This window comes from Fundulus heteroclitus, chromosome 13 (assembly GCF_011125445.2).
Source record: "Fundulus heteroclitus isolate FHET01 chromosome 13, MU-UCD_Fhet_4.1, whole genome shotgun sequence".
NCBI classification, from domain to species: domain Eukaryota; kingdom Metazoa; phylum Chordata; class Actinopteri; order Cyprinodontiformes; family Fundulidae; genus Fundulus; species Fundulus heteroclitus.
Window position 1 is genome coordinate 35,598,945 of NC_046373.1, and position 14,275 is coordinate 35,613,219.

The following is a 14,275-nucleotide window of genomic DNA, read 5'->3' on the forward strand; positions in this document are numbered from 1 at the left end:
ACCTGCTTTAGATCGTGGTACTCCGTCCGTCCGTCTTCTTCCGTTTATCCGGGGTCGGGTTGCGGGGGTAGCAGCTTCAGTAGGGAGGCCCAGACGTCCCTCTCCCCGGCCACTTGGGCCAGCTCCTCAGGAGGAATCCCAAGGCGTTCCCAGGCCAGCCGGGAGACATAGTCCCTCCAGCGTGTCCTGGATCTTCCCCTGGGCCTCCTCCTGGTGGGACGTGCCCGGAACACCTCACCAGTGAGGCGTCCAGGAGGCATCCTGACCAGATGCCCGAGCCACCTCAACTGGCTCCTCTCGACGTGGAGGAGCAGCAGCTCTACTCTGAGTCCTCCCCGGATGACTGAGCTCCTCACCCTATCTCTAAGGGAGAGCCCAGACACACTACGAAGAAAACTCATTTCAGCTGCTTGTATCCGGGATCTCGTTCTTTCGGTCACGACCCAAAGCTCGTGACAATAGATGAGAGTAGGAACGTAGATCGACCGGTAAATTGAGAGCTTCGCCTTTTGGCTCAGCTCTCTCTTCACCACAACAGATCGGTACAGCGCCCGCTTCACAGCAGACGCTGCACCAATCCGCCTGTCGATCTCCCGCTCCATCTTCCCCTCATTCGTGAACAAGACCCCACGATACTTGAACTCCTCCACTAGGGGCAGCACATCCTCCCCAACCCGGAGAAGGCACTCTACCCTTTTCCGGTTCAAGACCATGGTCTTGGATTTGGAGGCACTGATTTTCATCCCGGCCGCTTTGCACTCGGCTGCGAACCGCTCCAGTGAGAGCTGTAGATCACGCCATGATGAAGCCAATAGCAGAGACGCAATCCTAAGGCCACCAAAACGGATCCCCTCAACACCTTGGCTGCGCCTAGAAATTCTGTCCATAAAAGTTATTAACATAATCGGTGACAAAGGGCAACCTTGGCGGAGTCCAACTCTCACTGGAAACGAGTCCGACTTACTGCCGGCAATGCGGCAGTAGGTGGTACTCCTCAGGGGTTAATGTTAGATCAATGGGTTCTGCTTCTTCAGGGTTCACTGGGCACGGGCTTCGATTAACGGCAGGTTTTAAACAGTTTAGACCAATTGAGAAGTGGATTGTGATGTTAGAGCCAATTGAAACCAAGGACTATGGAAGACTGGGGAGTAGAAAAAACAAATAATGAAATGGTTTCATGATGGTTGCCCAAGATTACTAACTGGAGGGGTTTGGTTTTGGATGCGATTCTTGGTAGAGTCCTACCAATAAGGGCAGACACATTAAACAGGACTGGGAGACGAATAGTTTCAATGTTCGCTTGGCTAACGAGGGACTGATCAAGCAGAATCTATTAAGGAGGAGAGTGAAAGAGAATCGTTATTAAACTGCAGAACTGCAAGTACCACAAAACAAGTGACTTAGACTTAGACAAACTTTATTGTCATTTTGCATGCACAGAGTGCAAAACGAAATTTCGTTGCGTACAGCTTACGACAATGTGTCATGGTATAGTTTTGACTCGGCTTTTGTTTACTATTAGTTTTCTGTTTTTCCTCTTTGTTTGGGTTCTAGTTATGATTTGACTTTATTTATTGTTAGTTTTAGTTTCCTCCTCCCCTTCTCACTCAGCCTTCACTTCACTTCCCTTGCAGTCAGTCACACCTGTTGGTAGTTAGTCAATCAATCAGTCAGACTCATTTCACCTGCCAGCTTCCTTATTTAAGCCTCCCTTTGTTTCACTCTAGTGCCGGTCCGTCATCATTCAACACCTACTCCTCGCCTGTCTGCCTGGTTTGCACCTTCTGACCATTTGTTTTCTGCCTTAGTGTTTTGATTTGTATCTCTGCTGGTTTCTGGATCCACCTGTCTCCCCTCTGCATCTCAGGCTGAGTTTGTGGACCATGTTCTCTCATTCTGCAAGTATTTACCTGGATTAGCTGTTATCCTGCTATGGTTCTGGTCTTCAAGTATCCACCCTGTCCTGCTGCTAATCCTGCTGTTACTCTGGCCTTCAAGAACTCATTCCCTGCCGTGCTGAAGGACCTGCTACTGAGCTCTGGTTAGCTCTCTGCTGAGCTGTGGATTCTCTGCCGCGCTGAAGGGCCTGCTGCTGAGCTCTGGTTAGCTCTCTGCTGAGCTGTGGATTCTCTGCCGTGCTAAAGGGCCTGCTGCTGAGTTCGGGTTAGCTCTCTGCCGAGCTGTGGATTCTCTGCCGTGCTGAAGGGCCTGCTGCTGAGCTCGGGTTAGCTCTCTGCCGAGCTGTGGATTCTCTGCCGTGCTGAAGGGCCTGCTGCTGTGCTCTGGCTAACTCTTTGCCGAGCTGCGGACTCTGTTGCCTAACTCGTTCATGGACTATTACTCCGCTCTGTACCTGCCAGTCAGCTCCTGCACCGAACCCCCCCACCCCACCCGTAGATTTAACCCCTCCCCAACACTAACATTCAAACATCTCACCATACATTCAACAGTAGACATCCAGGCTGGGTAAGTCACTATTCCCCCTCCCTCCCCTCCCCCCACTAGCAGAGTGCCAACCCAAAGAAGGGGAAGAGCATCTGCCCTGAGATGTTAATGACCATGCCCCCCTACCAGCTGAACAGGCCCCGAGGCCCCCCAGCGCACCAGAGGCCCCGTGCAGGGGCAGACACCCGGGCGCACGCCGGCCCAGACCCCAAGCGGCACACCCCCTGGAACCGGAACCCCCGAGGCCCCGCCGGGGCCCCCGCCTGAGGGCGGCGTGCACCCCAGGGACCCCAGGACCTACCCAGCGACAGCACAGCTACCAGGTCAGTAACCCACATCCGTCACCGCGTAGCTCCCCAAGAGCACCGCAAGCGGCGCTGTAGGCCACCCGTAGGCCTCCCAAGCTCCTCCCAGATGGGGGCAACAGACCCTGGAGTCAGACCCACCAAGCGCCCCACTCCAAGTGCCCCCAGAGTCCCAGGAACCCCTCCACCCAGCCACTGCGCCCTGCAGGAAGCAACCCACCGCCCCCCCCCCCCATTCCACTAAGTGATAGTGCTAATCAAAGGAGCCCAAAGAGATCGAACAGATGTGGATTAATATGATCCAACAAAAGATCTCTATACTGATTGATACTGAGATTCTCCTTACTTTTCCAATTCATGAGGATAGTTTTCTTTGCGATACATAGTGCAGTGAAAACCATGTAAACTATTTTATTCCCCAGAGGGCTTTCCTCAAAATTACCAAGCAAGCAAACTGATGGGGAAGGTGTAATTTTACAGCTCAAGCACTTTGATAAGTCCTTACATATCTGTGTCCAGAACCTCTGGACTGGTGTGCATAACCATAACGCATGAATATAATTATCAGGATGATTGCCTATGCAGTGTGGACAGATATTAGATTGTGCCAGACCCATCTTGAATAATCTTTGTCCTGTGTAGTGTACTCTGTGAAGGGTTTTGTATTGTATTAGTTGTAAGTTGGTGTTTCTAGTCAATTTGAAAGTTCTTATACATATCTGAGCCCAGAAGTTTTGTTCAAAGCTGACTGATAGATCCTCTCCCCATTTCATAATAGGAAGAGATATTGAATCATCTATTTTAGTCAGTGTCCTGTATGATTTAGACAGTAGTTTGGGGGGGCGGGGGGGGGGGGGTTAAATCTAGGAACTCTAATATATTACTTGGAATTTGTAAACCACCTTTAATATGCTTAAATTTTTTTTCTAATTATAGATTTAAGTTGTTCATATTCCAAAAATTTATTTTTACTAATGCCATATTGCATATTTAGTTTGGAAAAATTGATGAACTCGGTTCCATCAAGTAAATGTTCCAGATATTCAATACCTTTATTCTTCCATTATGTAAAGTTTATCATATTATTTTGTAGGATGTCAGGGTTGTTCCAGATGGGTGTACAACTGCATGGGATAAGTGACGACTTTGTCATTTTAAGAAACTCCCACCATGCTGTCAGAGTAGAGCTGATATTGATATTTTTAAAGCATGTATGCCATTTTATATTTGAGCTAATAAACGGCAAATCTGAAATCATGATATTATTGCATATTTTCTGTTCTATATCTATCCAGGGCTCATCTAAAGGATTATGCTTTATCCATTTAGTGATATATTGTAGTCTATGGAAGTTAGGCAGATCTAGTCCCCCTCTGTCTTTAGTTTTCTGTAGCGTCTTTAAGCTGATACGGGGCGTTTTATCTTTCCAAAGAAATTTAGAGATTGAAGAGTCTAGAGATTTAAACCAGTCAGATGATGGTTTATTGGGGATCATTGAAAATAAGTAATTAATTCTAGGTAAGACCATCATTTTAATCGAAGCTACCCGACCCATGAGTGAAATTGGAAGCGATTTCCATCTATCCAGGTCATCTTCTATCTTTTTTAAAAGTGGGATACGATTAGATTTTACTAAATCCGCAAGTTTAGACGACACAGTGATACCCAAATATGTGATGTTTCCTGAGCGCAAATGTAAATCTAGGGGGTTTTGGAAAGAGCAATTAATTGGCAGTACCGTAGATTTAGACCAGTTTATAGAGTAATCAGAAACCTTTGAGAAGGATTCTAGTAATCTAATTACTTGAGAAAGGGAAGAGTTTGAGTGCTGAAGATAGAGTAATACATCATCAGCATATAGACTAATCTTATGCTCTATATTCATGCATTTTATACCTTTAATAACCTTTGTTTGTCTAATTGTTGCTGCTAGAGGTTCAATAAAAATGGCAAAAAGTGAGGGGGAAAGTGGGCATCCTTGCCTAGTGCCCCTCTGGAGACAAAAGCTGGAAGATGTTTGATTAAATAATCAAACATCTTCTCTCCTGTAGGAGAGCTGTATAAAATTTTTAACCAATTTATAAAAAAATTGCCAAAACCAAATTTATGCAGAGTAGCGAATAAAAATTTCCAATTTATTCTATCAAATGCTTTTTCTGCATCTAAAGACATTATAATAGTTTTTATAGTTTTATTATTCAATAGTTGTGTACTTTTAAATTGATAATAAAAGTTCAACGTTGGTAGTGCAAAATTATGATGCAAAATGGCCATAGAGTTCAGTTCTGTCCATGTGTGATGCAGAGTCCAGTTTAGATTTCAACAGTTCAACAGTTTGATGGCAACGGGGAAAAAGCTGTTGCAGAACCTGGTGGACCTGCAGCAGATGCTGCAAAGCCTCTTCCCAGAGGGCGGGAGGGAGAACAGTCCATAGTGGGGGTGTGAGGGGTCACTGATGATGTTACGGGCTCGGGACATGCAGCACTGAGATGAAATGTCCTTAACGGAGGGAAGAGGAGCCCCGATGATCCTCTCTGCTGTCCTCACCACTCTTCTCGAGTTCTTCCAGTTGGAGACGCTGCAGCCTCCACACCACACAGAGAGACAGCTGGTTAGAATGCTCTCTATGGTGCTTCTGTAGAAGGTTTGATGATGGGCAGGGGCAGGTGGGCTCTCCTCATCTTCCGCAGGAAGTACAAGCGCTTCTGTGTCCTCTCTACCCTCGTGACGTGATGTTTACAGACCAGGTGCCCCAGGCTCAGGTGAAGAGCAGAGGAGACGGTATCCTCAGTGGAGCGGTTCGGCCTGTAGGCAAACTGGAACGGGTCGAATGTTGGGGGGAGTCTGGAGACAATGTGTTCTTTTACCAGCCTTTCAAAGCACGCCATCATGATAGGAGTCAGCGCAACAGGCCGGTAGTCATTAAATGGGGTGACTGGAGGTTTCTTCGGCATGGGAAAGATGGAGGCAGACTTAAAGCATGCTGGCACTGTGGCTTGGTCCAGCAAGGTGTTATGAATGTCTGTGAGGACACCAGCCAGCTGATCTGCACGTTCTCTGAACACCCGCCCAGGTATGTTATCGGGGCCTGGGCCTTCCGCAGGTTGACTTTTCTCAGTCTTCAACACGTCGACTGTGTCAAGGCAGAGTGCCTCCTCTTCCTAACGGGGAACAGCTTTCACTACTGGAGTGCTGTTTAGTGCCTCAAACTTCCCAAAGACGTTATTTAGTCACCTAAATGCCTTGCCACATTCTCCCGGTGTTTTCCCACTCCGACTTCATATTTGGACATACTGGGCAGGGAGCTATAAAATGGCCTAGGTTTCCACAGTATATGCAGAGGTTAGCGTCTTTACAACGTTGCCGTTCTTCCATTGAAAGACAGGTCCGACCGACCCGCGTAGGTTCTGGAAGGGTGGAACTGGGTGTCTCTACGTAATATTTCTCCGGGACTGAATAAATGTTCCTATCAGCTGTGTAGTTCTTCTTTGAAATGTTCTTTCCCTCAAGTGATTATCTATGCGAGTAGCCAGAGAGATTAGCTCGTTTAAAGTCTTAGGTTTTTAATAATAATAATTGAACTTTATTGATCTCACAATGGAGAAATTCACTTCTGCATCTTAACCCTTAACCCACTCTTGGAGAGTGGTGGGCTGCCATGTGCGGCGCCAGGGGAGCAATTGGGGATTAAGGGTCTTCCTCAGGGACCCAGAGTGGCAGTCTGTGGGAGTTGAACTTATAACCTCTGGGACCCAAGCTCAATGCCCTAACCACTAGGCCACCAGGTTTATCGAATGGAGCTAGTTCATCCTTTAAGGATTCAGTCAGGGTATGAAAAGAAATTTGAAAAACTACATCAAAGTGGGTGGGGACACGCAGGAACGGGAGGGGAAGGATTATGTTCAGGATGGGGGGAAGCAGCCGCAAACTTGATTTGCCATATTGAATCATGGAGAGTGAGCAGAGTTATTCAGTTAGTCACACCACGGTTCAGTATTTTGAGGTGGAGGACTTTTCAACCCCCTCGTCCCAGAAGGTTGAGGGAGGCTTTGTGGAGCCCAGCGGTCCAGAACCTTATCAGTTTGATAAGGTTCTGGGCTGCAGACGGAATGGAGGACAGGATTGGTCCAGTGTTCTGCTGATTGACTCCAGATCTGCTGATCTAACCCCCAGTCGGTTGAGGCAGATGACCGTTCATACTGAGCCCGGTTCTGCTGGAGGTTTTCCTTCCCGTTAATGGGGAGTTTTTCTTTCCGCTGTCGCTTCATGCTTGCTTAGTATGAGGGATTGCTGCAAAGCCATGGAGAATGCAGATGACTCTACCTGTGGCTCTATGCTTCTCCAGGAGTGAATGCTGCTTGTTGGGACTTTGATGCAATCAATTGGTTCCATTAAATAGGACATTTTTGACCAATCTGTATAATCTGACCCAATCTGTATAATATGATTGAATTTGACTTTGTAAAGTGCCTTGAGATGACATGTTTCATGAATTGGCGCTATATAAATAAAATTGAATTGAATTGATTGCCAAGGCCAAATGCTGCGTACTGTGTGGGATGCTTGTCTAGGATAGATTGTCTCTGTTTCCTCTCTTGCCAAGGCCACTGTCGGGTATTAGGGGAGACAAAGAAAGGGCAGACAGGCTGGCGACTGGGCTGTGGGGTGCGATTACTTTCCATCTATGTGAACTCTGCTCTGTTTCTCAATTAAAGGTGCTGGAACTTCATCACTTCACCGTTTCCTTATTCAATAACTCTAGGAAGCCAGTTATTGATTAGAATTCCTACAATATTCAGTTAGATATTTATTTCCTGCTTTGTAATCCAGGGTGGGATCACTGGTAGCTTTGTGCATCACAATTAATTTGTAATTTGGACACGAAGCATGGTTGATCTTCTCTTTGCTCTGACTGCAGCAGGTAGGTTTCAATACGAGCAAGAAAGTTCACAGCAACTACGGTGAAATTAGTTATAGGTTGGACTGTAGACATTCGTGGTCGGTGGCTTCATGACACACACACACACACACATATATATATTTTGTTTTAGTGGCTGAGATGCTAAGGCTCACAGAAAGTGAGTGGGAAATTGTGCAACAAAATATGGTTGTGATGTTCTGCCGCTCAGAATTGTTGTCTGTTAGAGCTTCAAAGATTAGGTTTGGATAATCACCTCTTTTTTTAAAGTACAATTCTAGAAAGCTTTGGATTGAACAAATTTGCTAGTTCATGTTGTGAGTTCAACCCTGTCTTTTTGTGTTGACTGTTAATTAATGTTATTTAATGCTAATGTTATTTTCTCAATTATCCCTTAGGATGGAGCGGATGTCTGATGATACACTGAGGCTAAACCTGTTAAAGCGAGGTCTGGAATCACCAAGTGAGAGAGAGGAAGCTCTTTCAAAACGGCTAAAAATGGAGGGCCATGAGGCCATGGAGCGCCTGAAGATGCTGGCACTTCTTAAACGCAAGGACTTAGCTGATCTAGCTGCCCTAGAGGTCCCAGGGACGCTTGGAGATGGGAAAGGCCCCGGTGCCAGCTCAATCCACCACCAGAGTCTAATGAGTGCTGCATATGAGGAGAAGCTGAATGGAAGTTTACGGCTTGGCAGCCACAGTGGTCATGTTGGTCAAAGTAAGAATGGGAAGGAAAATATCATGGACGAGCCGGTGGATATGAGTGCTGGAAGAAGATGGTGAGTGGACTAAAAAACTATGGTGAATAAAGTCATCTGGCTTTCTAAATGAGTCATTTTAAATTATCAACCTGTGTGTGTTAAATGGTATGTTTTTGCTGTTAATTTTGAGGATATAGTCCTGTGTTTCTTAGGTGTTATGGTAAAGTGGTTGATATTGTTGTCTTTCGTTATCTGTTTATGGAGAAACATTTGTTTTATTGTTCTTCTTAACCAATAAAAATGAAAACCAATAAAAATGCTCAACAAAACTATTTTACAGGAGATTAGTTAAGGACTACAAAGTTAAGATCCTCTCTCTGATCTGTGTGACACTTTACTAATATGATGAAAGTTTAACATTGCAATTTTTTTAATTCAATTACTAAGAATGAGATCTTAGTAGGCTAGGTCAGATATCTTTCTCTCTGCCTAGTTCTACTGTAACAGAATGTTTTACCAATCATGCTTGAGCTCTTATATTGTGGAAGTTGAAAAGTAGAAGGTAGTATTGAATGAAAGTTCTATCTTGTAATCACAGCTATTGACTTAGGTTTGAAAGTCTTTAAAACACCAAACTGCAGGATTTACCTATTCTTATTCAGCAGTGGATTATATTTGTTTAAATAAATTTCTGAGATGGAGAAAAAAAAGTCAAAATTTTTATCTTACCTTTATTTATGTTAATTTCTGTATAATTCACTGAAAAAGGGAACTTAAAGTAAAATCTCTTGAAATAAGTGTCCTTGATTTGAGCAGATGAATAAGATTATCTGCCCATAGGAGTATTTTAGTTAATTAGATATACTGCACCACATAAGATGACTGAGATTAGTTTGTCCTGTTTTAGGTGCAAAAATCTTATTCCATTGGCAGATCGTTAAAACCTGTCTGCTCAAATCAAGGACAAATACACTTTACCTACTTTTAGTTCCTTTTTTGCAGTCCATTTGTCTGAATAGTCCAGTTTTCTAGTAATAATCAAACTAGCTCCTAAAGTTTTTTGAAGTTCAAGAAAAAAAAATACAGCTTGGTTTACCTCACACCTACCTTGATTTTCTTCAGATGTTCTAAAAGATGACAAAATATTTTCTTTTCTTGATCTTCTTTGTAGTGAGGTTGATCATGACAGGCAAACTCCTTCTCCAGATGTCATCATACTGTCAGACAATGAAGTGTCCAGTCCGAGAACAACACCTCGGTCCGAAGAACGCATGCACCAGGCCAACATGGAGATGTTCAAGGTTGATTCAGAAACGGCTTTTAATTTTTCTTTGCATAACCTCCATTTTACTTTTGTTTTAATGTCGATATGACCATTTGCTGTATTTAACCTGTTTAACCAACAGTGACAGTTTAAATGTGTATCTGAGAGAGAGAGTTTAATTAGTATTTAAAATTTACTTTTTGACATTTGGACTGCCATCTTCTGGATAGCAGGACGATGTCAAACAGTTGGTGACTTTGAAATCAATATTCGTATATTTAATGTTCTTTTGACTGTGTGGAGAACTACTAACATTCAAAGGTGACAAAAAGGTTTGGCACTTTTGTTCCAGGCTGATATTTAAGATGTGTCCAATGATGCTACTCAGCTCATCCCCACAGCACCTCAGGAGCCTGGAGCTGATGTCATCTGGACCTGCAGCCTTCCTCACTTTGGTCGCTCACATAATGTTCCTTGCCTGGAGCATTGAGAAAGACAGGGTAGTGAAGGGAGGCACATTTGTAAAGTCATCTGAAGAGGAGGGGATGGGTGATAGCTGAGAAACAAGAGATATGCAATTCTGGGCCGAAGAACAGGCAGTCCTCCAGGATGAGGGTGCTTGTAGCAAGTTAGACTGAGAGTGGGGGGGCTGGCTGGTCAAACCTCACAAAGTGCTGATTCAGCTTATTCTCCCAGCTCAAGTCACCTACAGCCTGGCCATTCTGTTTTACCTGAAATTGTTTTCAGGCTTTTCCAAACCTCATTGATGTTGTCCTGCAGCTACACCTCTATTTTCTTCCTGTGGTTGTTTTTCCTTCTCTAATATTCTTCCTCAGTTCTTTTTTACAGCCCTCAGTTCCTCCTTCTTTTCTGACCTGAAAGCCCTCTTCTTCACCTTTAGCAACGCTTTTTATCTCAGGGTTTAACTAGGTTTGCTGTTGCAGAAGCACCTCACTTTTATAAAGGGCACAGTAGAGTCCACGCAGAAATTAATGTACCGTATTTTTCGGACTGTAAGGCGCATTTAAAATCCTTACATTTTCTCAAAATTTCATGGTGCGCCTTATAATCTGGTGCGCATTATATATAATTACCGTTGTGCTTACTGACTGATTTTATGTGGTACAATGCGTTCAAAAGTCTGTTAGAATGTGTAAGTACGACTTTGGTTAGCAACGAAGCCGCTCCGCTCAATGTATATTCAGAGCATTGATTGAACCCCTGAGCAGTGTGCAAGACTGTCTGACTGTAATGACCAAACTAGAAGTGCATTCATCTAACACAGCCCGTGCCCGGAGTACGCGCTAGCAACAATAAACCAAGTAAGTTAATTTAATATATTAGCTCAATTAGATAAAATTTTATTTATATAGCGCCAATTCATCAAACATGTCATCTCAAGGCACTTTACAAAGTCAAATTCAATCATATTGTACATATTGGGTCAGATTATACAGATTGGTCAAAAATGTACTATCTAAGGGAACCCAGTTGATTGCATCAAAGTCCCGACAAGCAGCATTCACTCCTGGATGAGCACAGAGCCACAGGGAGAGTCGTCTGCATTGTCCATGGCTTTGCAGCAATCCCTCATACTGAGTAAGCATGAAGCGACAGCGGAAAGAAAAACTCTCCATTAATGGGGAGGAAAACCTCCTGCAGAACCAGGCTCAGTATGAACGGTCATCTGCCTCGACCAACTGGGCGTTAGAGAAGACAGAGCAGAGACACAACAAGAGAGACAAACAAGCACAGCAGCACACATTGATCCAGTAATCTTTTCTACATTAGATGGTAATAGCGGGTGATCTGTCTTCCCTGGATGATGCCACAGCTAACAGAACGCCAGACCAGGTGTACCTACTATGAAGAAAAAAGAGAGAACAAAATGTTAAAAGCTGTAATGACAACAGTCATGCAAAACTGGAGACTGAAGGACAGTACAACTCAGTAGAGTGAGAAATATACGCCCTGATGTCCTCCAGTAGCCTAAGCCTATAGCAGCATAACTATAGAGGTAGCTCAGGGTAACATAAGCCACTCTAACTATAAGCTTTGTCAAAAAGGAAAGTTTTAAGATTAGTCTTAAAAGTAGACATGGTGTCTGCCTCACGGACCAAAACTGGGAATTGGTTCCACAGGAGAGGAGCCTGATAGCTGAAGGATCTGCTTCCCATTTTAGTTTTAGAGACTCTAGGAACCACCAGCAGACCTGCAGTTCAGTTTATTTTGGCCTTATGTAGTCCAACTACTCTGTCCTCCCGACAAAGACGGATAGCTCTCACTCTCAGGAGACAGCAGTGTTAAGGAGGAAACACACCGGATGTGTTGAGGTGCGTAAGTGGAACAAAGCAGCATATGTGCGTTCATTTTAATCGGTCAATAAATGTACACCAGAGGCATAATACGGGCGTACAACACGTGTATTTACGCTACGCCTCACCTAAATTAGATTGAAGTTCTAATTTCAGACACGTATACACTCCTGTTTGGTAGTGAATAAACGCGTAAACAACATCCTGTGGCAAAGTTCACTTCGGGAAGTATCCCAAAATAAGAGTTGTTGAAAATAAAGTGCCATGGGTAATATAGTTGTGACAAGCTAACAAAGTAAAATATTTGATTTCTAATCAGATATGGTGAAGACACAGACTTTTTAGGTGATCAGAACATAAGATATATTACTGATAATTTAATACCTTACACATATATTACTGGTAATTTGTCTTTCTTTAATTATTTACCGATGACAAAAGTTCTTCTCTCCACAGAACCATGCAGCTGCGTACTTTGCATCATCTAGTAAAAATTTGAGCTTTTAAAAACACACTTGGGAAGAATATGTAATGGAGGTGAAGTGTATAAACCCTTGGAGAGTGGGGTGGGGGGTGATGAACTGTATGCCTCTTTGCAGTTTACAGTAAGTCTAGTATTTTATTGTTTCTAGTGCTGCAGGTAACATACTGTTTAAAGGTGGGAAAGGTGGAGGAAAGGGGTTTATGTGTCTTCAGAGATTTACAAAGGTAACCTGGGGGTGTTTTGTTTGTATTCTGCTCACAACCATGTGGATGATATCACAGGATGCTTCAGGATTTGCAAACAGGGGCTCATGCGCTACTATCACAACAATGTGCAAGAACGCCCTCTCGATACTTTAAGAGGCCTGACCCCGACAGCTAGCAGCTCGATATCTTTAGTGCTTAGTGTCTCTTTAATTGTGACATGTCCAGAGCTGGACCATCTGTTATTATGAAACACAGCAACACCCTCTCCTCTTTTCTTACCACTGTCTGTCATTCTCTTGGCTCTGATCAGATGGAAGCCATCCATGTTTACGCTGGAGTCTGTGATTTGCTCTTTTAGGCAGGTTTTGTTTAGCATCAGTAAGCCGTCCTCCCTATACGGTCATTGGTGTATTGTTAGCGCAGTTAACACCTTTTTGTTTGTGATGGATCTTACATTTCCCATGATAATGGATGCCAACACAGGTCTATATCTTTTCCTCCAGTTACAGTATATTGGCTTCTCCCACAACTCTTTCTCCTCATCTCCCTGGGGATTTCTGACCAAACCTTTGCTGCTGTGGTTGTATTGTTAACGAGCAGCTGATTCCTCGTACAAACATTGGCCACACGCCACACTTCACTGTCTTCAAAAACACATTTCATGTATAATAGGATGAACAGCAAAAGTGACCATAACATGATGGTAAGTTCCGTCTTGTCACTCGAAAAGAATCTCTTCTTTAAAAATCTTGTTACATCTTCTTTTACCTTTTAATTTTCATACTTTAGTATTTTATAGGGCTGAACAATTAAATGCGTATACAATAATATTGTGAAATTAATTTAACCACAAAAGCTGCGATTTCACTGGTGACGTGACTTGCGTGTGAGTGGAGCAAAGCAGGACAGGGAGGTTTTAGAAGTCACTGTGCTTTTCCTGTTGCACAGTGGCCTTTCGCTCAGCAGAAGCGGACACAGCTGAATAGTTGTTTCCAAAAACAGGGCAGCATGTCAGTTGAATGTAATTTTAGAGTATAGAGTTATAATTATGCTATTATTACTCTAAAATGTAATAAAATTATGCAATTATTACTAAACTTATGCAATTATTACTCTAAAATGAAGATGCTAAAGATGCTAAAATGTTCAAGCTAAACAGAGGAAATACCAATTTACACAACAATGTGTTGAAAAATATGCAATATGCACGATTTTACAAGCAACACCCAGAGTAGTTAAAGTGTGTGTAAATGGACATCAGCATCTGGGAGACAGTTTAAATGATTCATCAGAATCCATTGTTGTGCCATTATGCAATGGCACAACAATGCATAATGGAATTGTTAATTAAGTTAACATTAATTAACTTAATTTTAAGTTAATTAATGTTTAATAAATAAGTCTTGGTCTGTTGGGTATTGTCTGATGAATATCAGCCCAAACTGCTGATATTAGGACAATAGTTGAAAGGAATGATTTGAGCACTGGTGTTCTTTTAACAGCAAACTCTGCACACATATAGAACAAAGGAGTGACAACTCCTCCTCAAGTTCAAGAATTTATTAACAGAAATAAAATGAACATCCAGAAAACACCACTACAGAATGATGTCTATCTGAATTAACACTATATTTCAT

The 14,275-nt window shown here is 43.3% G+C and overlaps 1 protein-coding gene across 2 annotated transcripts in view; it reads left to right on the forward strand.

Annotated features, from left to right (window-relative positions):
* The window catches only part of gatad2b (GATA zinc finger domain containing 2B), a 99,341-nt gene that overhangs the window by 32,782 nt on the left and 52,284 nt on the right, over positions 1-14,275 (forward strand). For both annotated transcript variants that reach the window (XM_036145617.1, XM_036145618.1), the window contains exons 2-3: positions 8,067-8,447; positions 9,541-9,670. In XM_036145617.1, the coding sequence (XP_036001510.1) occupies positions 8,068-8,447; positions 9,541-9,670 (510 nt within the window). In that variant the 5' untranslated portion in view covers position 8,067. The remainder of the gene's footprint in view (positions 1-8,066; positions 8,448-9,540; positions 9,671-14,275) is intronic.